The sequence below is a fragment of the Pyrgilauda ruficollis genome, unplaced genomic scaffold (genome assembly GCF_017590135.1).
Source record: "Pyrgilauda ruficollis isolate IOZ18807 unplaced genomic scaffold, ASM1759013v1 scaffold56, whole genome shotgun sequence".
Lineage (NCBI taxonomy): Eukaryota > Metazoa > Chordata > Aves > Passeriformes > Passeridae > Pyrgilauda > Pyrgilauda ruficollis.
Window position 1 is genome coordinate 1,347,892 of NW_024527266.1, and position 26,162 is coordinate 1,374,053.

The 26,162-nt window shown below is 37.1% G+C and overlaps 1 protein-coding gene across 4 annotated transcripts in view; it reads right to left on the minus strand.

The window, feature by feature from the left end:
* LARGE1 (LARGE xylosyl- and glucuronyltransferase 1) overlaps nt 1–26,162 on the minus strand; it is a 279,159-nt gene that overhangs the window by 180,911 nt on the left and 72,086 nt on the right. For all 4 annotated transcript variants that reach the window (XM_041481415.1, XM_041481417.1, XM_041481414.1 and 1 more), the window contains one exon: nt 16,824–17,010. In XM_041481415.1, coding sequence (XP_041337349.1) covers nt 16,824–16,929 — 106 coding nt within the window. In that variant the 5' untranslated portion in view covers nt 16,930–17,010. The remainder of the gene's footprint in view (nt 1–16,823; nt 17,011–26,162) is intronic.

A 26,162-nucleotide genomic window follows, 5' to 3' on the forward strand; every position in this document is an offset into this window, starting at 1 on the left:
ATGTAAGATGTCAAGTAGGAAAAAGAGGAAGCTATTTCATTTCATGGAGTTAATGGCAGAGAAACTGCTTGTTATGGTTTTTTGAAGAAAGTCTCAAGTACATAAGATTGTAAAAGTATTAAAGCCAAGAGGCTGGATGACTTCCCCATGGGCACTCAAACTCTCAAAAAAGAGTTATTTCATTTAACCTTTTGACAGTCATATTTATTTTATAAAATAGATGTAATTTGTCATATTCACAAAAAACTGTAATAAAAGATTTCCATGAATTCAATTATATCTTGAAGGTTACTGAAGGTCTACATGGTGAACAAATAACTCATTAGGGCTTATCTAGTCTCAGATTTGGATTTCATGAATCCAAACAATCATCAACATTAAGCTTTCTCAAAAACTACATGCAGAATATATTATAAATAATATGTAGCATAGCAGGTTGCTAATGATTTCCTCTGGGGTTATGGGGGCTTCATTCTGCTCCCCATCTGTCTTCCTCTCACATATTCTCTGTCCTCTCTCCAGCTGCTCTTTCTGTTGCGGTTAGGGGTTTTTTTCCCCTTCTTAATTTTTAATTCTGTTATCCCAGAGGTGCTACCACTGTGGCTGATGGGCTTGGCCTTGGCCAGGGGCAGGCTCTTTCTGGAGCTGGCACTGGCTCTGTTGGACATAAGGGGAGCTTCTCAGGAAAGTCACTCACCCCTGTAGCTCCCCACACTACCAAAACCTGACCTGATCTCACACACACTCCCCAAATAAAACCTGAACCACCCACTTCGAAAGAAATCCATTTTCTCACACAAGTGCACCCAAGAGCTTTGAGTAGTTCATGTTACACAGTGAGACTGTCACTCAAAACAAGCATTCCTAAAGCTTAACATCATTCCTTTTTCTCCATCAACACTTCTTTTCCTTTGCCTAAAAAGGCTGGTGAGACTAATTAGTTCCCAACACTCCACTATTGTTAACAATAATATTACCTAGCCTATAGAGCATTTTTCATCAGTAGATCAAAAAGTGCTTAGGAAATAAGCCAAGTGTCATTACCTCATCAAGTAATAACCACTAAATAATCAGCTCTGCTGCTGCTGCTTTAATCCTTAAAAATGGTGTTTTAAAATCATGAAGAAGCCAAAACATAATCTCCAAATAATACACCTTCTCTAGCAAAGGAGATTATTTATTTCCTGTTCAGTGGAACCCAAGAGAGCTCCATGAAGCAAATAGTGAATATATTTGCAAAGATACCACATAGGATTAGAAGGAACCTTTAGCAGTTATTGAGCTCAGACCCAGCTGTCCCAGGCTGAAATATCATATAAGCCCTTTCTTAAGCAGCTTGAGTTTTGCATTAAAACTAGTGAGAGTTATTTTTCATTAATACCACAGAGAGACTGTGTCAGAAATACACTGATATGATGAACAGATATTTTCTTCCTATTTGCATTCCTAAATGCATTATTGAATTGATAAAACACATTTGTCTCGGTATTAACAGTATGTGCTCATGTGAAAAGCTCTGCCCTGTCTTGTGTATTTAGAAAGTTCTCAATCTGGTAAAGGAAAGGAGAAAACAGTTAAGTCTCCCATCCTAGTAACTAGCAAGGCCTTTCAAGTTTTGCCTGTGTCTACTGACATATATACATCACCAACTATCCCCCAGTATCAAATCCAACTTGACTAGAAATATTTATTCAAAGTCCAAGATTCAGTTCCAGAGCAGTGATGGTCACCTAAGAATCCACTATAATGTGTTACAACTACTCTTTTCCATGGTGCCTTACATTACACTTACCAACACTGATTTTAATTTGCCACTGTACTGCTCTGTTCTAAAAAATCTGTGGTGGAGATTCCACGACTCCTGTTCACAATCTATCGAGACACTTTGAACTCTCTTCTGTTTAGAGCTACTTCTCTTCTTGTCAAACTCTACCTAAATCTCCCATCACTACAATTTCAGGCTGTAATTCACTATGTTCGGATCAAATCCACTTTTGTATGCAATGCAAAGTCTAGTCAGCTTGCAGCAGTGAATACAAATGTGCAGTCCCTGTCTTCCTGAGAATTTCACTATTTATCAACCTTTCTCTCTTTAAACAGCTAGAGAAGAGGATTGATCTTATACCATATGCTTTAGGACTGTACAAAGAGACAGATCTTTTTCAACAAACATCCTCAGAAATAATAATTCAAACATTTACATTACTGCTTATGTGAAGTTCTGATCTGTTTTACCCTACTTTTGCTATCTGAAGAAACAAAGATCTTCTCAATTTTTTTCTCTGATACCCATAAGCTGGCACTGCCATCCCTTTGGTAAAAATATTCTGCTGTTTTCTTTAGAAAATCTACAGTATTAAATAGGAATGTGGTTTTTTCCCATAGTCTGGAATCTCAAAGCCATTATTTCATTCAACAGGCCATCCTGAAACAATACTGACTCTCTGAAATCTGTCTCTTTTCTCCTTTTCTTCTGTTTCAGCATCCAGAAATGTACTTTTCCTTTTATATGAATAGAAAATAATTAACCAAAACTTCAGTGTTATAGCTATTTCTTCATTTTTTTTTTTGTGGTACACTGGAACATTAGAGTACACAGGCAGAATATTAAATCCTTATCAAGTTGCAGTCATTGTCTTTTCGTTATTCTAGTATTCATATTATTTTTAAGCACATAACCATCAGTAGTCTTACTAGAGGGTTGGTGATGTATAGCCTCTGCTCTTGAGTTAGACTAATAATAGAAAGTACTAGGAGGTCTGGAGAGACTTAAATTAGCCTTAAATAGTCCTTCCAACATCAGCCACAACCAAAAATGCCTCAGTTATAGGATCACTTTTCTCTTTCTCTTTAATATATTTCTCATATAATGTTTGCTCTTGAGAGGGCCAAATAAGCAGGTTATCCATATTCCTTGTAACATCAAAATCTCTCTTAACAATTATTGATGATTTCCTACAATTTAAAAACACTGGTTCAGTTAAATCCATAAACACTTGATGGCTACCAAATATTAATCATCAATTTGCAAGTTTGACTTTTATGTTCTGAATATGTTTTACATTGAAAAATTTCTTGTAATTTCAAAAGATGCAAACCTAATGAATAATTTGGAAGGTACACATTTTCATGGTGCTGAATCTTTTCACACATACATGATGCTCAAATACAAGATTAGTGTGCAGCCCAGCAAGGCTGCTTTTGGTGATATTGCAAATGGTGCTTTCAGAACAGAACCCCATGTCTTCCTGACTACTCAAGATAATACCTTCTCTTTTCCATATGAATTCACTTTTTTACTACATCCCACTATTTGCAATGCATGCATATCTTGTCCTTTGTCTTGTCTTCCTGCCTGGATGAATACTAAAAAAAGCCAGATTGCAAGTACTCCATTCAGCTTGGAGTTTATGACAAGTGACAGTAACACCTGAGCACTGTTCCTTCCTCACTCTCATTCATTAGCTCCTCCATTCCTAATTAAGCTCTCACCTTCTCAGTTTTCACCACACCATTAGAACTTCTTTTCTGTGACATCCACTAAAACCAAGTTCCAACTCTCAACAACTCTGTTTGCGATTCCTACTCTCACTTACTGCAAATACGATTCTTCCAACAAGCACCACATGAAATTACCATGGATAATTTTTCCACCAGTGGAAGTCTTCCATTACTTGCTGCCTCTAACCAGAGGCTATTTCACCATAGCTCCTAGATCAAGTACCTTACTTTAGTACAATCAAACAGTAATTAGCAGAAAAAAAAACCCTGTCCAGGAACAGCTTAGATTATTCCATTCTTACATGCAGTCAAACAATGTGTCAGGACCTTGGTGGAGTATTTCTAAACAAGATTCAAATAATATAAGGTCTTTCTATTTGTTGTAATGTACTGATGGCTATGTAAGATAAACACAACTATTAGCTATTAAATATATAAGTATATTTAAATATGCAAATGTTTTTTCCAAACAATTTGTTTGCAAAGGCAATATCTTGCCCTTAATAAAACAATTAAAGAAATTACAACTCTCATCCTCCTCTACACATCAGATGTGTTCATATATTGCAGTATGGTGCAAATAGTTTTTCCCCACAAAATTACCATTATGCTTTGCTTCAGATCTAGATCTGCCTCCCCTGAATCAACCTGCAAATTAAATTATCAGGCCAATTGAAGAAAAACAGTGCTATTTGTTGTAGATTTGTTGGTGGAAAGTGTTCTGTCCTTTCTTTAGCAGTAACAATTGCAATGTGCAATATTTTTTTTTTTCCTAAGCTAATATCTAGACTTACTGGCCTATTGTGGTTGTAGCCTCCAAGATGAAAAAGTGGCTATAAGAGCAAAAACCTTCTTTTTAAAAGACCATTTCTAATACATTTCAGCCAGTTTCTGTGACTTGAAAACTTAAAGAGACCTGCTGAAGCTCCAAGGTTCATCCCAAGTGACCAATGTAGATAGAGACCTTTTAGGAAGCTAAAATAGTGCAGCTACACAAAAGTCTTCCTGGCAAGACAGAATAAATCAATCCCTCCAGTACAGAAAAGTACCAGGCTGGGAAGCCACATTTTCTAAGAGATTTTAAAAGGCAATGAGAGATTCTGGATTAAAGATCTCAGGTGCTCAACCTGAGCCTCTTCAAGCTTGAAAGGATCTGTTTTTCAAACAGGAGAAACACTGACTCAAAACCAGGCAGCCAGAGCCAGCAATGCAAGAATGGCAGCATCCACAATTATGACCTGCTTGAAATGCTATTTGAGTGCTTTTGCATCATGTGCTGTTCAAATTATCTGCAACCTCACTGTTCAACCAACAAAAACACTAATACATGAGGTCTATCTGAAGACCATAGAAAAGACTAACCATTTTTCTTTTGAGCTCTGTGTGTTGCTTTGTCTTAGTCTGATCTGTCCTTCTCTGACTTAGACAACTGTAATCTCCTGCTGCTCCTAATAGAGACCCTCTGTTTTTAAAACCTCTTAGCAGCTGATAAAACCCCAGAAATAGGGGGGTATGTAGATTGCACATTATCACCTATCAATACTTCACTGTCTGGTTGTAGCTAACAGGTGTCAGGAGTAGCATCATCTCAGAGAAGAATTTTATTAAGTTTAGGGCTCCCCTGTAAGGGTAAGTTTGTGCCAGTCTGAGATATGCCATTTTGAACAGCAACTGCTATGTCAACTAGTCTACTATCACACATGAGTGCTTTTATTAGTACAGATGTCATTTTGGAAGCTGTTTTATGAAGTTTTCAGTGTGGACTCTTTCTTGTCATTCCCTGATTCAGTGTGCTCCACATCATCCATACTGCACCACAAATCTAATCACACTTCTCAGGCACAAATAAATAAATGCATATAAACAGGAGCTGAGGACAAGGAGGATATGGAATTTTTCAAGGGGAACAGGTAGTCACATACCAAAACAACAATTCCCATAGTTTTCAGTATCTTGATTTAACCCATCTTCCTCCTGAATACAGTAAAAACCATGAGTCCCTTAAGTAGTTTTGTTCCAAGAAATAACTTTCTTCTCTCCATCTCCTCACAGCAGTCTTCAATTAAAGCCTAAAATGATGAAATTCACTGAGATTGACAGAGGAAATAAAAGGAGAGAAACCACTGAAATGCATCTTCAGAAGCAGGTTATTAAATGTCCCACAGACATCGGTGCGAGTGACAGCCATCAGAGCTTAGTGGAAAAAAGAGAGCAGAAAATTAAACTTCTCATTGGGCCTGGGGATGATTAATATCTCTTCTCTGATGAGCCGAAACTGCTTAATCTTTGCTATTAATATCACATCACTGAGGTACATGTACGGCAGCTGAAAGGGAGCATAAGCAAATGTTTAAAACTGGGGAGAGGAAAAAAGGCCACAAATAACAACAGGGGAATGTTTTGCTCTTAAGTCTCTTAAAAGCAAGAAACTCAGTATGAAGCTGAGAGTCACCATCAGCGACTCTGAAGTCAGGTTACTATAAGGCAGTCATGGACAAACAAAGTCATGCAATTTAAAGCAGATAAATAGTAGGTTTCAATCATTTGGTTAAATGACTGCATTTGCATTCTACAGGAAAGATCACTTAATTCATCATGTCTCCACTCAAGTGTACATGAACAAGCAACTAATACCTTCACCCAACTCAAATAAGTTAGATAATTGTTATTTTCAAACTTACTTACCACTGTGTATATTGGCAAAGCTTTGAAGAAAGTTAGCTGGAGTTCCCTGGAAACCAGTAATTATGTGTAGCTGTGCAGATGTATTTGTAAACTTGGTTCCTATAAGAATATTATATAAAATGTAACCTCACTGTTGAGATTTTTACCTTAAACCCTTGGGTTTGTAACGCACTGAAGCAAGAGGTGAAATAGCTAAATCCATTATAGCTAATACTGCTAGAAAACATTCTGTGTGTATTACATTTCAAACCAAAAAAATCCTTTGTTAAAGTCAGTGTGGATCCCTTGAGATACACATTATAACAGTTTGATTAGTAGAGAATAAAAAGCAGACTTTTTTAGCACTCATTCACCCAAAAACATTATTCCTGCTAAAGTTAACAAGCAAAATCACAAAGTTGGGTTAAATGAAATCCAATGACAGGCAGGAAATATAGTGATGGTGAAATATTAAAGTGGTGATATGATTCCAATACAATTCTAGAATGCTGAATGCCTTAACACTGGGAAAGAAATGGATGAGAAATCTTCTATGTTTTAATGCCCTAAAGGTAAATCGTAAACACTACAGTGATTTTATGTTTTATTTGGAAAATTGAGAATACAATACTGATAGATTTTAAGTTTATAAGCCTTGATCCCATGAATAATTGGTTGCCAAATTAGTGCTGAAATACATCTTTCTTCTTAAACTTAATAACCATGCTTAACCTGCAATTGAAACTGTGATGATCCTTTCTGAAAGGTTATTTTTCAGAACTGAAAAGGTACATAAACCTGGAGCCCAAAACAAATATTTTGCTTGGGAAATTTTTAGTTTTTCTGGACTAGGATGGCAACTGATCATCCTGGTAACTAGCTTCTACTAGCTATGTGAAGATTAGCAATTATCCTATGAATTTATCTCTTTTTTCAAACAAATATAAGTTGTGAGAGCTGTAGCACTGTATCACTCTCATCTATAGTCCTCAAGGTGATATTTTTGAAGTGCACTTTATGTACTGCAATATCTCATAATCATGATTACTAACTTTACATGAAACTGAAACTGTTAAAATGATCCTTTTCTGGTTTTTCCCCATCATCTACTTCTTGTCTTTCACTTCTTACCTTGAAGCCAGAAATATCTGGACAGAGATTAAAGCATGCATTTTTTAACAAGACAGAATAATTTATTCAGAGATGTGCTAGAATCCTCCACCAGCTTTAAAATCAAGTTGCGAAATCTGGCTAGAAGAAGAGCTCTGGTGTATCTAGAACACATGGGTCAGATGCAGGAATTACTGGCCAGCATTATTCTATCAATTCTACAACATAACACAGCCTGTGCTACACAAGATGTGAGAGACATTGACTGTTAACAGACACTAAAATGGTAAAAACCTACAAATCTTCACAAGCCCATAGAACATCAGTAACTGTTCTGTGTAATTTTGAGAAGAACCTACAAATTTGTCTGTCGGGTCTACTTTGAAACAAATTAAACAAAGACTGTTGTAACTACTGTAGGAGAGACGTAATGACATAAATAAAGAAAGGTGAATGATAAAGTAGGAAAAATTGTTGGGAAAGAAAATGTTGGAAAGAAACATAACTACTTTGGGGTATTTTTTTTTTCACTCTACTTAATCACATAACAAACTGATAACTTCCACACTTTTTTATTCCAGCAATCCCTCCAAGTGCTTTCAACATAAAATAATAATACCATCTTATTAGCTATGGCATTATTTCAGCTCCAGAAATAATTTGTGTAATACATTACACAAATGGTATGCAACATTCTTTGATTTTAAACTACATTACGACAACCCCAATCCTGTGTCTAGAGAGCCAAATGAAGATCCTAGTGTAGCAGCAACAACTCTAACTGCACTGGGTCTAAACTGCTTAGGAAGAACAACAATCACTTGGGAGATGTAGGGGCTCAGGCTTCAGTGGCTAGATGAGAGTCCGCAAGCTGCCCAGGCTTCCTCTGCTTCTCATGGTGGTGCATCTCCACCCCTGACACCGCCTGTGCTTGCTCAGCAACCGCTAGCACAAGCAGGGCTGACTGCGCTGCAATCACGCTTTCAGTTCACTTTGTAGGTACACATTTCTGGTTTTCCAATCAGGACCCTGGTGTGTTACTAACTCCAAACTTGTAAGCTACTCCAGGTGTTTAAAAGCTTTTTTTGGTGGTGGTGATTTCACTGGGCATTTCAGAAGTTCAGGAAGCACTATTCAAAAAGCAAACCACACACTTCTTCTCCATAATAGGTACAGACATTATTACAGGTTCACTGGAAAAAGTATCTCATTGTGAAACACTTCATTTATACAGTAAAATATTTAAACTGGGCCTATAATTATTTTTTTAAAGTAAATATACCAAACAGAAGCACAGTCTCCTTTGTATTGTGAATTTAATTTAGGAAAATGTGAAGATTCTGTAATTTTTTTTGGTAATTTTAACTTCACTACTTTCAGCTCTCCCCCCAGTTCCTCATCTTTGCAAACTCTGACATTTAGCAATTTTAAAGACAAACAGAATCATACAAATTAAAAAAAAAAAAAAAAAAAAAAAAAAAAAAAAAAAAAAAAAAAAAAAAAAAAAAGAAGGTTTAAAACCTTGTTGTTTACATCCTGGACTTTGACCATTTCACAAAATTATAGAGAAGGGCAGTCATAGCACAGGTTGGAAAGAATTATTGTTGCAGGATGGCTCAAATAGCTTGAATGGGGCTAAGCTGGAAGAGAATCTCAGGCTAAAAACGAATCAGTCTCTGGGTCACCAACTTTTCCTCTTTCAGTTGGTATCTACAAAGCTGAGTGAACCAGGATGACTGCTGTCAGACTATGTTTTTGAAGTTAGTTGTGCATGTCACTCAATAGTCCAAGGATATCTAGATGTACTAAAAAAAAAAAAAAGTCTCTTTCAAGTCTAGAAACAAGAACTGCAAAGCAACACAAAAGAGGTAAAACTTCAAGGGAAGGAAATAATTACTCAGCTGAACAATTCAATGGTTGTCATGTCTGAAAAATGTTTGAAAAGGGTAGAGAGGGTTTAATAAAAGAGATGTGTTGAAGATTTGGTATTGTTAAGCTAAGCATACCAAAAACAGATCCACCCAAAAACAGGGTATCAACCTTCCCACTTAGTTGCTTTTCCTAAACCATTCCAGAGCATAATCTCCAGAACGTAAGAATGACCATACATGGTGTATGAAGTAATCATTTGAATTTTTTTTTTTAACCTGACCCCTCCTCCTTCTAGTATGCTACTCATTTAAATAAATACTCAAAATATAAGTTTCAAAAGTACTGGAAGGCACTTCAGATGCAATTTGCTGTCTAACAAGACAGATTTTGATTTCAAACATTTTCCTGATCTGAAAAACACCCTGCAAATTTTAAATACAAAAGATTCAGAAAAATTGAACAGCCCAAATTAATTGTTCTGAGAATCAAAAACTACATTTTCCTTTCAATCTTTTAAAGCATCTACTTTTTAGATATTTTTTTATCTTCTGCTTATACATTTGCTGACCTGCTTGCCTGTTTGCCCCCAAAGCTCATTGATTAATTTCAGATTACTTGGTTAGAGGGAAAGAAGTCAGAGGTAACAAAGTTTCTACAATTGCCAGGAACACAGAGAGAAGGGGAGAGAGAGAGAGAGAGAGAGAGAGAGAGAGAGATGAGAGATGCCAAACATTTTACCATTGAGAAATACACCGCAGCAGGAGCTCAGGATTTATTTAGGTACCAGGAGATCCATATGGGAGCTAGATTGTATAAATTGTAGGAAGAGCAACTTCAGCATCAATCAGCTGCATGGTATCAATCACAGCAAGTCAGGCTACATTAGTTCCAGCACACAAAGGAGTTCTGGTGTATTTAAAGTTGCATTTTTTTTTTTTTTCAGAAAGCCAAGTGTTGCTTCTTGGGATTTGTTTTTCTTTTTATTTTTAACAAGACATTTAAGCTCACCTTGTTTTTGTGTTTTTATACTAAAAAACACGTTTTGACAATGAAGTTGGTCAGTACTCATCTTTGAAACACAGAAGGAACAATCAGGAAATAGCAGTCCCACTTTCAAGTCTTCCACACAGCCCTAACAGAATTTGGGCATCCAGATGTCCCTTCTTCTTGGGAGAAATTGGCTCACTTTTGAGTAATTCAACTTTTATAGATGGCATTTTTCCCAAAAGTTTGCTCAAAGAAGGAGAAAGATCAGGATGAAACAAAACCCTTGAGAAATCCCACAGATTATATTAATTTAGCTGCTATTCCAAAGAAGCTGGCCCCTCACGCCTGTCAAAGAATTCCTTTTCATTCTGACCTTTATGTTTCTGCCAGAAATGACAAATTAAGAGCTGTCAAAAAAAAAGAAAGCCAAGAGAAAACTGGTGTTTAGAAACAAAGAAATATTCCATCCAACCATGAGATTGTACAGAGAACAAAGAAGATAAGCCAACAGCTTACTTTGCTTTTCTGAAAGCATATACTTAAAAATATGAGCATCAAAAGAAAATGCGCGCCCTCTGTACTGGAATTCCAAAAATCAATGCAGACTTGCTTTCCCTTGGCACTGCACACTGACAGAAGAAGTGGTCATTGCAAGACTCAAGGCTTCTCCTGAGATGATAGGGTATTGGTTTAAGAATGTGAACTCTTGGCAAGCTGAAGAAAAAACAGCATTGACTTCAACATTCAACTTCAGCATTCCAGTGGGAATGGACATTACTAAGGATAAAATTGTATTGCAGAATTCTAAATTTAATCAAAAAAAGGTTGAGAGGAAGAAAAAAAAAATCCATGTTCCTCATTAACTCCACCACTTGACCTCCAAAAGCTTCTCATGACCATGGTGTATTATGGATGACACTCCTGGCATAAGGACATTCTTGTTTTGGTACAGAAACTATTTTAAATTTCCTATCAATGCTCAAAAGAAGGCTGTCTATTTATAAAATGGGGAGTCATCCTCTTTCAATATTCACTTAATTTTATTTTCTTAGGTATTGGACATATAAGGCTTCTCAAGTCTGTAAAAAAATAAACGTGGGATCACCAAGTTCTAAATTAAAGAGAGAACGAGACTCAGCTTTCACAGCATGGACCTTCTGGTCCCTTATCAGCATTCTGTATGGCCAAATTACCAGGGTTTCACAGAAGGACAAGTTTTCCAGGAGCAACAAAACTTCTCATAAGCCTGAGGTCTTTGCTATCATAACTGATGTTACTCTGGTAGGATGCCCAAACATATTTAAGAAAGTATAATGACTGCAGTAGAGACAGAGGTGCTTAAGTAGCAATTCTCTATCACCTGGAATAAATGTAACAGGAGAGGAATAAGCCAGCATTATTTACTCCAGAATGGAAATGAAGGAAGGGGTGGCTTTTTAACCAAGGAGAGCCAATATTCACTTAACACACCTCCTGTAAACCTGTTCAGGCACTCATCACAGCACCCTTACTTATATGCCGAGGCACCCTTTCAGGACTTCTTTTCTCAGAACTTTATTAAAAAGACAGGATCAATACACAGGTGGAAGCTTCTATTTTAAACGGACAATGGATTAAGTTTTCATGTTTAATCCTGTTGAGACACACACCAGATAAAACTCAGGCCAACTGAAGGAAACGTAGCAAAAAAAAAGCAATTGTATGTTTTGTGGCTTTTTGATTACATTGTCTGTGAGGGAGTTATTTTCTGATGTTTGTTCATCAGTTGCAAGTGTCTGGACAGATATTTTAGTAATTACTTGTTTGTTTGCCTCTTTCTATGAGCCACTTAATGCAAGCATTAAAAGTTTGGGCAGTTTTCATCATGCACATAGATCACTTGATAAACTTTTGGCACTTAACTGAAAAAAGCTGAACCCCCAGAATCAGTTTTTTGATTCAAGTATTCACAAATATGATTTCAAAATCTACTTCCCATGAATATTTAAACTAGATATTCATTGTTCCCATAGACAGTCTTCTCAATTAACATATTCACTAGGATATTTATAGAAACATACACAAAAAGAGTGTGAACAGCGTCAAAGCGAATCCATTTAAACACTAAGATGAATATTTGCAGCCTTCCTTCAATTTATTTTATTGTATTTTATGAGGTGTTTGCCCAACTCTGGCTTCAATCATGCCTCTACAGATGACTTTGACTGAAATGAATTGTCAGAGCTGCCCAACTCTGGAGTGAAAAGAGGACAACCAAGGAAAGCAAGTCCCAGGAAAGAAGGCAGGCTCTGTTTTTTAAAATGCTACCTGAGCCATTAAAAGAAACCAAAGTCAACTGCTCTCTCACAGACTCCCTATAGGATCTCACACAACTTTCAATTTTTTATCTTAACATTACATTACCAGCTCTCTCTTTCCCCGGAAGTGTATTCTACACAGGAGCCCTACACAGATACTTTAGTATTTCATCCTCAAGTGGATCCACAACACAGGGACTGGTAACTCAAGTGTATTTTCATCCTCTCAAAACGTAGGTGACTGTAAATCTGCTGAAGTCACACAACCACAGTGGACTTTTTTCTTTTGCCTTTTTTTTTTTTTTGAGGAATCAGTAATCTAGAAAGCATGGTCAAATTACAGTTTCAAATCTCCATTTTACATGATCTTCATGGTAAGAGGGATAGAAAACTGCTTCATATAGCCTGGAAAATTAAGCTATTCATGGAGCTACCACTAGTTAGTAAAACTGCTATTTTCTTTCTAATGAAAATTCATCATGTGTTACTTGATTATTTTCTCATCCCTGTTTTAAATGCACTCCACCCTTCCCACTCCCTTACTTTGTCTTTTGAATAAATTCTAAGAATGTTGGAACAATTAGATTTTTCATTCAAAGTAACAGATAACTGAAATTATGCTGTCCTTGTGCATTATTAAAAACAACAGTATCCAGGTATATTCAAAGGCCATAGAATATTCAATATCATCTTTAATATTCTGCTTCATAGCCTTAATAGACATTTATACATGATTAATGAGGCTTTTAGTAGCTACTGCTGTCACAGCTTGGGTAACACCACCTCCAATGAATATCCTAAGGGAAGGGTCTCACTGCAAGTGTTGAGTGAGAACTGTGAAGTAGCAGGCTGCCATGTACTTTCTGACAAGAGAACAAAATCCAAACTAAAACTCTGTCTTAAGAAATTTGAAATATTCAAAAAGCAGGACAGTGGAACAGACTGCAGTAAAGCATATTTTATATTACAGATTCAGTAACAAAGCTTTTAAAGGGTTTCTAATGTGATCCCACTCCCATGCAATGGCAAATGAATAACTTAAGTTCTCAGATATAAACACATGGGTGAGTAATGTAATTCCTAATTACATCAAGAATATGAGGCAGACACAGCACTACAGATTTCATACCAGAGATTTGAGTCTAGAGCCGTGAAAGATATAAACAAAGAAAAAAGAATTGCAAAAGAACAAAAAAAACCCCACAAAATTTTTTGCTGTGACAACTCAGCTAGGTCAATCCCTTTACTTAATGAATAAAAGGCTACAGTGATTTTACTACTGTATGTAGGAATCTTCAAACAGAAACATTCCCAGGCCTGGCATGGCAATTGGATTCACCAAGGGTAAATCATGCTTGACCAACCTGACTGCTTGCTGTGCTGAAATGACTATGAATACATGGCCACTTGATGTGATCTCCCTTGAATTTAAGCACAGCACCTCTGTAGCCAAGCTGGGATTTTACTGCGTATATGGGTGGACTACTAGATGTGTGAAAAACTATCCAGAATGTTGGGCTCAAAGAGAGGAGGCACTCAGTCATGGTGTGTCTGGAAGTCCATGTATTCTCTGTCCTTGGAGGTTTTCAAGACACTGTTGAATACAGGCCTAAAAAATCTTGCCTGATTCCAAAACCCACATTGATTTGAGCTGGAGTTTAATGAGAGAACTCCTGAAGTCCCTTCCACACTGAACAATTAAATGAATCTATGACGATACCAGGTACTGATGATTTCTTTAATTTGGTGGAGAAAAGTCTAACAAGAACCATTTACTCAAATCTAAAACCAGATGTACTGAAAAGAAAATTTCTAGCTCTGTGATTAACAAAAGAAACAAGTGCTAGGAGGCAGAGAAGATGCTACTTTCCTGATGCTTTCAGATCCAGGAACAATGCTGTTGTGAGGCAATTTCTACTCAGAGAATCACAGAATGACACAATTGTTGATGATGGAAAAGGCCTCTAAGATCATTGAGCCCATCTGTTAGCCCAGCACTGCCATGTCCACCACTACACCATGTCACTAAGTGCCACATATACACATATTTTAAACATCTCCAGGGATGGTCACCCAACCACTTTCCTGGGCAGCCTGTTCCAATGTTTGTCTGTAGCCATGATATTTCATGAAAAATCCTTCGCTAGGATTTTTCTCCTATTCCAGCTGAGAAAAGAAATGTAAACAATAACTGTCTGCTGCTGTGGAATGCAACAGGTGCATCTGTGATTGGGGCATGTTGGTTGTTTCTAATTAATGGCCAATCACAGTCAGCTGCATCGGACTCTCTGAGTCACAAGCTTTTGTTATTCATTCCATTCCTGTTCTTTCTAGCCTTCTGATGAATCTTTTTCTTGCTATTCTTTTAGTATAGTTTTTAGTATATCATTTTAATATAATATATATCATAATATAATAAATCAGCCTTCTGAAACATGGAGTCAAGATTCACATCTCCTCACATGGGGCATCAACCATGTTTGTCAACCCTTTCCATGAAGAAATTTTTCCCAATATCCAATCTAAACCTCCTGTGGTGCAACCTGAGGCCACCTCCTCTTGTTCTACTGCTTGTTACTTGGGAGAAGAAAGCCACCCCCATCTCACTACAACCTCCACAGAGAGCTCAAATATGAGTAAAATTGTGGGAACCACCGTGGAGAAAAAAAAAACAAGAAGTCATGTAGAATAACAAAATGGCATTAACTTTTTGTCCAGAGTACCTACAAGTTAAGGAAAATGCTAGCTATTATTCAGCTAAATAAATATCTAACCAACCTTAGTTTTTTAACCAAGAAACATTAAACAATCCCCATTCAAAATTAAGAAAAAAGAAAACAGATACAGAAAAAGCACTGATAGTTACTAACTGTACATAATTTCCAGTCCTTTTCCAGTGCAAGGCTTTGTAACAGGTAATGGGCTTTGTTCCCTAGTTTGCATTTAAGATTAATTCACAGTGAGAGTTTTAAGTCACTTCAAATACTCTGTAGCAGCAAATTTCAAGATCCGTATTGAGTTCTTTGTAAAAACAAAGGATTCCACTCACAGAGGAATTTAAAACACCATGGCATTATCAATTGTGGACACAATTCAAATAGTCATTAGGACAAAGCAGCATAATATTCTTCTAAAAGCAAAAAGGTGAGGCCTGCATTTGCTTAGCTTTTAAAAATCAAACAAAATCAGTAGTGTTCTACCTGCCAGATCATTATTTATACGTACGCAGTTAGCACCGCTTTTATTTCCAGTTTAACATGAATCCCACAAGTGTTTCGTTCTAGAATGAGCTCATGGAGTTACTGCCCATTAAGGTGGAATTTCAAGTACTTGAATAAATTTGCATAAACAAATATTTGTACATGGCATGTAACTAACTCAGAACTGTATGCAACACACACTGAAAATCTTTACATGTTCTTACTTGTGATTTAACATGGAAACCCCTTTTGTTTCCAAACACAGCAGAGATTTGTCAGCCAAGGATACATGAAAGAAGCTTGACATTTTAAACAATGCCTTTTAAAAATTATCAGACTGTAAACTAGTGACTGAACAGTTTTACAAGGTTGGAACACCTTTCCTCATGCTAATGCAACTACAGAAGCTGAATGACATTTTTTTACTCTTGCCAAAATAACATAACTATTGCCCAAAATAAAATGCTTCACCTCCACAATACACAAAACAAACAAAAAAAGGTACAAAGTAGCAAAGAGCAGGAGAGCCAGAATCCTTGAACCTCCCCTAACTGAAATATTACTGATGAACATCTGTAATGCCAGGAATAAACTTCATCAGACAGACAATTTAAAAGACAAAGTAGTGATTATTCCACGTCTTGTTATAAAAAGTGCTCATTACATAGCTACAAGACAATGTACCTTTAGAGTGGAGGATTTTCACCTAAAAAAAGAAGCAGACGGAAATACATTCCAACTAAAACAATCCACTGAGAGTCAGGTGGATGTGGATCCAAACTACTTTTATGTAAAAAAAACCTTATATCGATATTCATTGATTTTCTGTGTTCAGCATATCTGAAACAAGATGTTAAAAATCTTACAGGGCATAGGATAGACCAACTTTTAAAAATTAGAAATACAGATAGAAGATTAATAGACTGGGCAGGGGGGGGAGTTGTTGCACATTTTCAAAGTTCAAAGATGAGTGGAAAACCAAGTAATTGTGGCCAGTAATTAACTCAACATCCTCAGTAGAGAGAACATGTTAAGGAAGGCCCTTTGTTAAAATCTGTACGTTGGGAACAATTTCATATGCAAGTCAAGATTTATTTAAATAAAATCAGTGATGACTGACCTACATTTGTCTGCTCAGCTACAAATAATTCCACACCCCACCACCACCCCTCAGCCATTATTCTTCTCCTACCTTCAAAACTCCCAGCAAACAGATAAATCCATGTAATGGCTGGGACAAAAAGGATGGTCAGAGAGGCAGCCAGGAATTTCCGTCGCCCTCTGCAGATTCCCAGCATTCTCCCAGGAGTGCAGAATCCCAACCCAATGCTGTTCCTATGTCGGAAGCAAATAGTCCACAGCCTCCCACATATTACTCCCTGAAAAGGAAAGGAAAAAATATTTCAACAGCTTATCAATCTACAGAAAGTTATAGACTATGCCAGTGTTCCAAAAGAGTTAAAAGAACAGGGATAAAAAAGGGCTGCTGTAATTGCAAAGTGGTACCCATTTCAAAAGTATCCATGATTACTTAATAATAAAACAAGTTTTAGAAGTCAAATTAAGACAGTAAGTCAATAAAGCACATGATATCACCTAAATACACACTAAGCTCTGTTTTGCCAAGAGATGTCAGTTTTATTTACATTTTTTCCTCATTTTACTCTACAGGAACTCTGAGATCTTTGATGCCCACGTGTGCTGTGGTCCCATGGCATATAAGAGAAAGTCACCCACATTCCTTTGCCTGCTCCCAAAGAGCAGAAGTCACACCACTGAATCAGTGATCCATCTGCAACTGGTCATAAACTCAAGAGAGTGAACCAAAAAAAGGAAACCTGAAGTTTGGGGATAGAGAGACGTTACTGAAATTACCCCCTCTGCACACCAAAAAGCAGAGCTGATGAGCTGCTGTGTAAACAGGGGAGAAGACAAAGTGCAAAATGGGCAAAGAAGTATCCATATTCACACAGGGATATCAGGGACTTTAGACTGAATACCATGAGAAAAATTGATTCTGCTGAATAACACAGTTTTTATTAGGAAAAAAAAATAATTCTGATCCTAATTTGAAATAATTGTTCTGCATTTCAGAGGGGCCAAGAAAAAATATATGATTATTTTTATTCACAGGAAAATTAATATTCCCACACCAGTGCAGGCCTGCAGAGCCTAAAAATAATGTTTCATATTAATAGCAGGTTTTTTTGACAGGGAAGGAAAGACTAGGAGCAGACAAGTTAAAGGAAAGAGAAGTATTCAGTCCATGCAAATCTACTTCAGGTTTTGCGTGAAAGGGCTTAGGTTTTTCAATTCTAAGAATAGAAGTGGTCTACAAGAATGGTAGGGAAAGAAAGAGACTCTGGTAGTACAAGCTGTTTAATAACAGTGCCCTTTGACTTATGCTTAAAACAGCACTAGAGCTGATACAAGCAATGTATCATTTCTACAGTGACATGTTAACAATGGCTGTCCTGTGTCTTGAGAGTGTCTTAGCTCTACAACTCCATATATATTGCAGCAAAAATCAATTCTGAAATTAAATTACAGCAAAAATGAGAATGTAGACAAGAGAAATAGGTTCAGACAAAACATCTCTGGTGCTGGAGATACCTGGCTGCAGTAATCAGGCAAACTTACAGCCATTCCTTGAACATTCAATAGAGCCCACTTTACTACACTACAGTTTAAGAGCCATGATAGTACTCTGACCTTGGAACTGATAAAATGGACTATAATTTGTCCAGAGGCAGCACAAAAAGCATTCCATTGTGTCAGCTTTTCAAGGCAATGAATGCCTCACCACAGAGATTTTGCACAAAATATGTGGGCAGACTTAATATTACAACTGTGGTATTAGAGTCACTCTGTGCTAGAGAGAGACACACATTTGGTAGATAAATTGTGGAGAACTCTTATCTTTATTCATGGTATTTAGATAATGATTACATTTCATTTCTTTTCCTTATACCACATAGCTTGTACAACTCTGAAGAGAGTCCTTTACATGCCTACTTGAAAAACACTGATAATTTCCCAGCCTTCTGCATTTATAATCATGTATATTATAAAATACACAAAATCACATATTTTAAGTCGGAGTTCTTTTTTTTTTCCCCTTAAATGTACTGGCATGAACCACTGACATCAGTCTGTGCAAAGAAAAATAAACCTCTGAAAATGTAAACTCCCAAGCACAGTCATTGGCAAATAGCCACATTTTGCACTGAAACATGCTGGACACTGCTCCTATCAATGACACCTGTAAAAATTACAGGTAACAAACTAAAAGTCAACACCACAGTTTCTGAAACCACACTGTTACAAGTGTGCTGATACAAATTTCCAGGGCAATGACATACAGACTGAGTTATAGTGCTGCTAGTGGATTAATTCCTCCTGGGGTGGCATATTTAAGAAATAATTCAATTTTTCCTATATATTCTTTTAAATATCCATGCAAGTTAAGTTTCTGAACAGGTTGATATGGAGGATGGAATCCAGCTTTTCTGCCCTACAAATGTAAATTGCTCTAACAAATAAAAAAGGTATAATGCACAAACACTGAACTCCCAGTTCAGCTGCGAAGGAAAGACAGGAATGTGGCAAATTCAGTTTCTTACAAATTGTCATCGTTCAGACAAAACAGCCAAATCATTTTGCACATTCATGCGTATCTTTTATCTAACTAGAAAAACATTTGGAAAATCCTAAACAGACAAGTCAGCTTGTGATGAATCACCCTAGAAAATGTTAAGATACTTCTTTTAATAGTGCTTTAAAAGAGCCATAAGCTACTTTAAATTATGCTTCTACTATCTCCCCACCTTCCCAAAGTTGTGAATAGCTTCCCTTGAGTCTTAAATATTCATTTTTACTGTATAAAATCACAGCCCCTGCTGAGTACTTTTTTCCAAAGTAGATGATGCATCATGTGCAACCCTTACACAAGCAATTACATAAAAGGTCCATGAATGGTAATGAAGATCCTTGGCTCACAGGAAGAGATTTGGACTCATTCATGTATTCACTATTGGCTTTACTCAGAAACAATGTTACCTAAAACAATGTTACACTGTCAAATAAATTGAAAGAAGACATTGGAGCTTTTTGACTTGATTTTCCTTTCAACAGATGCCAGATTGACATCCACCACAGAAGGAAAGGGATTGACAACACTGGCTGGACCGAGGACTGAGCACAAAACACAGTTGCACATTTCTGCCACACAAGCCTGCAAATACCCTTCAGAATTCTCCTACAGTTTCCACTACTCTCAGCAGGACTGCCACAGTCCTACTGAATCAGACTGTAACCTACCTAAAAGCTCTTAGAAAGCAGTTTCATGGTACAAGCTGAAACTGAAGCTACTTCAGACGTGACATTGCGAGGCATATTCATCTTTTCAGTAAAATAGTTCACTTCATTTACACAAAGCCATGCAGTGCTCCTCCTGACAGTTTTAAGTCTCAACAGCTGTGCTAACTAAACACCTGCGCTCAGAAATAAACAGCATGAAACATATCAGAAATGGTAAAACAAAGGATGGAAGAATAACCCAGCCAATTTAACCACAGCATCCAGGTGTGGTATTCCGATCAAAAAACAGCCAGTGGTTGCTCCTTGCCTTTTGCCCAATGTTAGCATTTTCAGATCTGAGCCACAAAGAGCATCTGCAACTTTATCAATCTTTATTGGGTTTATCTCAAAGCAAGGGAGACCAAAATTAGAGTGAAAGGGAGCATTTGTGTTTGCAGTTTCAAACTCAGCTACACCCCTCCACACACAATCAGATTTTCTGCTTGTGTCCAAAATACTAAAAAGCACATGCATTGCAGGATATTGTTCTACCTTCCTCTTAAACTGGGCTCCAAAAGCAGCATATAATTGTATTTTAGAACTATGATTCAGTAAATAATACCAACAAAAGCTAGCTACGTGGACATCATATGCATTATGCCTTGCTATCAGTGTGTCAGGTGTTCTACACTTCTAGGGCACACCAATTCAGGATTTACAACACCTACGGCACAGAAACAGCTCCACAGACTGTACTGTGACCTCGGGCCAGCTCACCCCTCCCAGGCTGCTGCCAACCGTGCTCCAAAAGGCTTGGACAATGCCAGTGTGCAGGGTCACAGTGGGAATTAAAATAATTTGGGGCTCTCATTACTAAGACTTACTCATGACGTACTCACCTGACCAGAATGACCCTTGTTACCTTCACGTATAGTCAAGTACTTCCATTAACTACGCTAACTTAACGGAGTGGTTCCTTTGTTTTAAATTGGGGATTATCTCCTCAGCTAAGCATGAAGCAGCTCTCAACCAGTATGAACAGCAAATATATTAAAGTATGTAACACAACACTAATCACACAGGTATTCAGTTGCTATATATTCATTTTTTTAATTATGGCATGAGAACTTGACTATGTCAGACATTCAGCAGGAGTTCCGTGAAACAATGGAAGTAATTATGAAAACAAAAATCAAACAACTAACTAGATTTAACTGCTCTACTATAAAAAGCTTTCCTAACTGCTTCAAAGATTTCCTTGCCTTTGTTACAGTTAATCTTTTCCCAGTAATCTTCCATTTGTTTTCAGAGCCACTGGAAATAAATATATACAGTAAAAGCTGTTTACACAGCAACACTGTGCCTTGGCTTTGTTGTGTTTTTTAAATTAATGTTATCTAATTCTTTTTGCTCTTGCAGTCTCTCTGCTCTCTTTCTGCACACTTGCAGTCACAAGAGTCAATGAACAATTTCTGCTGCAAAGCTTTTCCCTTGGCTCTGTATCAATGTAGCATTCATCCCTTACAGGAGACTTTTCAGATTTTTGTCAAAAATATAAATAACATAAAGTAAAAAAGCAGCATCTCATGCAGTATCTTTCTGGGCTTTTTTAAAATGTTGATAATGAGGGTTTATAATGACTTTACTCCTTGACAGTCAGATTTTATCTTGCAGCTTTGCAGTCTTCCCATTATGGCTGTCATTTGACATTGTAATATTAAAGAAAAGTTTGGTACCATAAAGGCAAGGTGTTGAGTAAACACAAGATTAGGAAACACAATATGAAAAGAAAATTATAAATCTTTATTTAATTAAACACTTCTCTGTCAATTTTCATGGTCTAAACCCAGACAGCAACTAAGTACAACACAGCCACTCACTCCCCACACATCCTTCCAGAGGAATGGGGAGGAGAATCAGAAAAGGGGAAGACTCATGGGTTGAGACAAGAACAGCTTAATAATTCAAATGAGGTAAAACATTATAATAATTATTATCATCATAATTATTATTACTACAACAACAGTAACAACAGTAACCATAATGAAAAGGAGACAGAGAGAGGAATAAAACCCAAGAAAAAGCAAGTGACGTCCAATACAGCTGCTGGCTGACTGACTGCTGACCAATGCCCAGCCTGCTGCCAAGCAGCAGTCAGCCCCTTCCAGATAACTCTCCCAGTTTGCGCACTGGGCATGTTGTCATATGCTATGGAATATCTCTGGCCTTTGGGTCAGCTGTCCTGGCCATGCTTCCTCCTGGCGTCTTGTGCAGCTCCCCATTGGCAGAGCATGGGAAACTGAAAAATCCTTTTATTTGAATGACTTACCGACAACCAAAATATCAGGATGTTATCAACATTATTCTCATATCCAAAACACAGCACTGTTCCACCTACTAAGAAGAAAATTAACTATATTCCAGTCAAAACCAGGAGAGTTAATGTATTCTGCTTCTCAAGGTTTTAGAACAGAAACAGCATTTTGAAAGAAAATGCAATCTCTTATCTCATCAACCTCTTCTTCCACTCAGAAGAAATTAATACAGAAACAAATCTAAGGCCCTTTTTGTTCCCACACTCCAAATTTCCTTGGCATTGGAGAACCCTAAAACCAGACTCCTTAATTCTACAGTACCATGACTTGAAAGAAGGATTAAGAATACACTCAAATTCAGCATCCACCTCACAAGTTCTGTGAAGCCACTTTAAAGTAAAAGATGACAGCAGAGTTTCCAAATGCTACAAAATGCACTCTTTCTCAACTAGTTACAAGGAAGCAGTCCTATCTGTAATAGAGAAAATAGCTAGTAAGTTGACAGCACAAATGAGTTCTGCCTTGGAACTGTGCTAACTGCTCCGAGGGCACACAGGATTGACATCTTTTATATCTTCACTCAATACGTGCTGTGGCTTAAGGAAAATTCTATTAGTGCCCTGTTAATCAAAGTTTTCTAGAAGGTTCCAGCTGTAAGCAATACTAGCACAGGAATGGAATCTCTCTTGACAGTAGTCACAGACAGAGATAAGCAAATAAATAGCATGCTTTTACATTTTTCTGCTTTCATTTCCATGTACTCCTTTATGTACATACATATATATGTTTATATATACACTTCTAATGGTATTCTTTTTTCCTTTCAAGCCAATACTTTCATTCAAAAGAATGAAAGCCTGCAACTTCCAAAATTATTATTAAGAAATAAGACAATCTAAGACCAACAGGACAATCTTTTCCTAAGCCTCCACTAAAATATCTGTTAATATGAGGAGGAAAAAATACAATCAGTTGAGAGAAGAGAGAAGCAACAAAATACAACCATGACTGGAAGATTTATCTTGCCTGTAACATTTCATCTGCAACCAAAGAATTATACTTACTTTTAAAGCAGCTACTGACCTTTTTCTCAAGGAGTTCTCATACCCCATCTTTACTCCAATTTCTCAGCTATATGGGCATACAGCATCAGTATTTCCTGACTCCCCAACTTATCTAAGAACTCAGCATAATTCAAAGAAAGTGAAACAGAGCCTGGCTTGGTTTGTGTATGGCAGAATTCTAACAAGACCCTATGTACACATACTAAGGGTACCTTAGAATTCGAGATCCCAATGCCACTAAATTATGAACATACTGGAGACCATGACCAGCCATCAGATCTTAGAGAAGAAAAGCATCTCTCCTTCAGAATCACAGTCTACAGTCAGGACACAACATTATTACATATATGAATTTCAGACTTGTAAAAAGGACATCACTTTCCAAATCCAAGCATCTCCACCTAAAGTAGTGGCAGAAGGCAATTAAAAAAAAGGTAACATGCTATCTGTTCTAACCTCGAAGAAAACATCAGTTTGTTGGTGCACCACTGCTCTGCCAACCCCTACATCAGACCTTCTTTCTAGTTCATAATCAAAGAGAGACAAGCCATGGATTTTGTCCATTCACCTTGTGCACATACAACCACATAGAAAATAAAATGTTCTTTAAAACAGGAGTAAGGCACTATCTGCATCATATATAACCCTTCGCTGAAACTTTTATGCTAATACTTTGCTTCTCAGCTGAAGTTCTTGGTTACTTGTTCAAAAGCAGTGTTTACCTCCATTAGAATCCACTACATATAAAGCTGCTCTAACAAGGAAATTAATTAAAGATTCATTAGAAAGTCTTGCTCAGGAGAGAACAATTACTTCTTGAACTGTTCTTCCCTGACAAAAAAAATCCATCTCTCTATGAAGCAAAGTCCTACTATAAAAAATTCTAAAAAGCATGACAAAAACCTCTTATTTTACTGCATAGATCTCAAACTACAAGTTCATTTCACATGAGAATTTATAACATGCTTACATATTCACAGCATGTTTACAGCAGCTACTTACTTGGCAGAAGGAAATAAAAGCTGGCATCATACTTATAAATTGATCTTTATTAAATATTTGTATTAAATTAGGCAAATTAAAATTAAAAAAAAAAAAAAAAGAAAGAGAGAGAGAAATGGGCCCAGGTGGCTCTCTCCTCAATCCTGACAGTACGAAGGAAGGTGCCGAGGAGCGTATAGATCCCGTAAGTCAAAATTCAATTGTGCAGCTGGTACTAAGTGACAGGAGACACCTGGCTGCAGCAATCAGGTAATGGATGAATACAGGTGTTTTAAGAAGTACTAGCCAAGAAGACCAGGAGGAGAATTGTTCTGTACGTGAGAACAGCTGAAATACCTGAAGCTCTGCTTGAGATCATCTCACTCTACTCAGCAGTGGTGAGAAACACCTGGAATGCCATGTCCAGGTCTGTGCTCCCCAGTGACAAAGTCAGAAAGGTCGCAGAGCCTCCATCCTTGGAGACATTCAAAACCCAACTGGCCTCCAGCAACCTCCTTTAGCTCAGCTTGCTTTAAGCAAGGTGTTGAACTAGGCAATCTCCAGAGGTCCCTTCCAAATGCAACTCTATAATTCCTGATGCCACAATTTTGTACCTAGTCATAAAACAAATAGTGGCCATTTAATGTAAATCCTCAAAATTCGAACTAATAGTTATTCTGCTATGCATGAATGAACATGCACATAAACATTTATTTTGAAACACAGAGAATCCCAGGTTAAACTTTTAACTAGTATAAATCAATATCATTTTAGTAAGATCAATTCAACTAGCATCAATTCACAAAACCTATGGACTAAGTCTCTCAAACATGATGAGAAGTTGCATTTTTTATACAAGCAACAATGTTCTCACCTCATTACTACTGCCTAAATATTACCAAACCCATAAATATTTTTATCAAATTTCTATAAAAATAAAACAAATGCTGAAATGAAAATTCCAAGAACTGCTAGTAATTTCCTATTTGAATAATCAAGAATCAGTAAATAGGTCATGAAGTATAGTGTATGGAAATATGTGACCATAATCAAAAGCAGAAGACAAATCTTTTGCTACAACCACAGTGCTGGCTTTACCAAGCACACAATACATTCTCAATAGCCCTTTGATGCTACTATAGAACATCAGACAGTACCAAGATTTGTGAGCAACCCTTTTTTTGGTAGGTTTCCTGCTGAAACCCTTGTGTTTCAAGGTCCAACATTTACTTTTAAATATTATACCATCCAAGTGGGCTGTATAAGGACTATCTATTCCTGCAGGCTTTCTAAAGGCTGAGTGGGCTCTCCATAAATTAATGGGAAAGGTGCTTACACACCACACTCCATTTTACCTGACAGAAAAGCCAAGCTCTTGGAGAATAATTTAGTGTCAGACACTTTTTTAAGTAGGAAAGGCAGTTGTGGATTTAGGTTATTTCACATAGAACAAGTTCTTGAACGCTGGAACACGGCTTGATAAACTGGAAATTATAATCACAGATTTCTCATGGCTTCTTATTCAGTATCACACACATTAGTGTGGGTATTAGACAATGGCACACGAGTTTTAATTACAAAAGGACTAAGAAAGATGTTCTCAAACTAAACAAAGCTGTAAAAGCCAGCCTCAAGAGGAGATGCTGGCAAAACCACTTTCTAAAGAATCCAAATTTTCCATGTGTGGAGTTAGCATTTCAATAGAATCATAGAAAAGTTCAGGTTGGAAGGGACCTCTAGAGGTCATTTAGTCCAAACCTTTACAAAGCAGGTTGAATAATGCTCCTTCAAACCAATGTATCATTTGCAGAGCTCTTTACTCTCCATTTAAAAACTGCTGTCTGAGGGAAGATGGTTTGCCTGAAGAAAAAG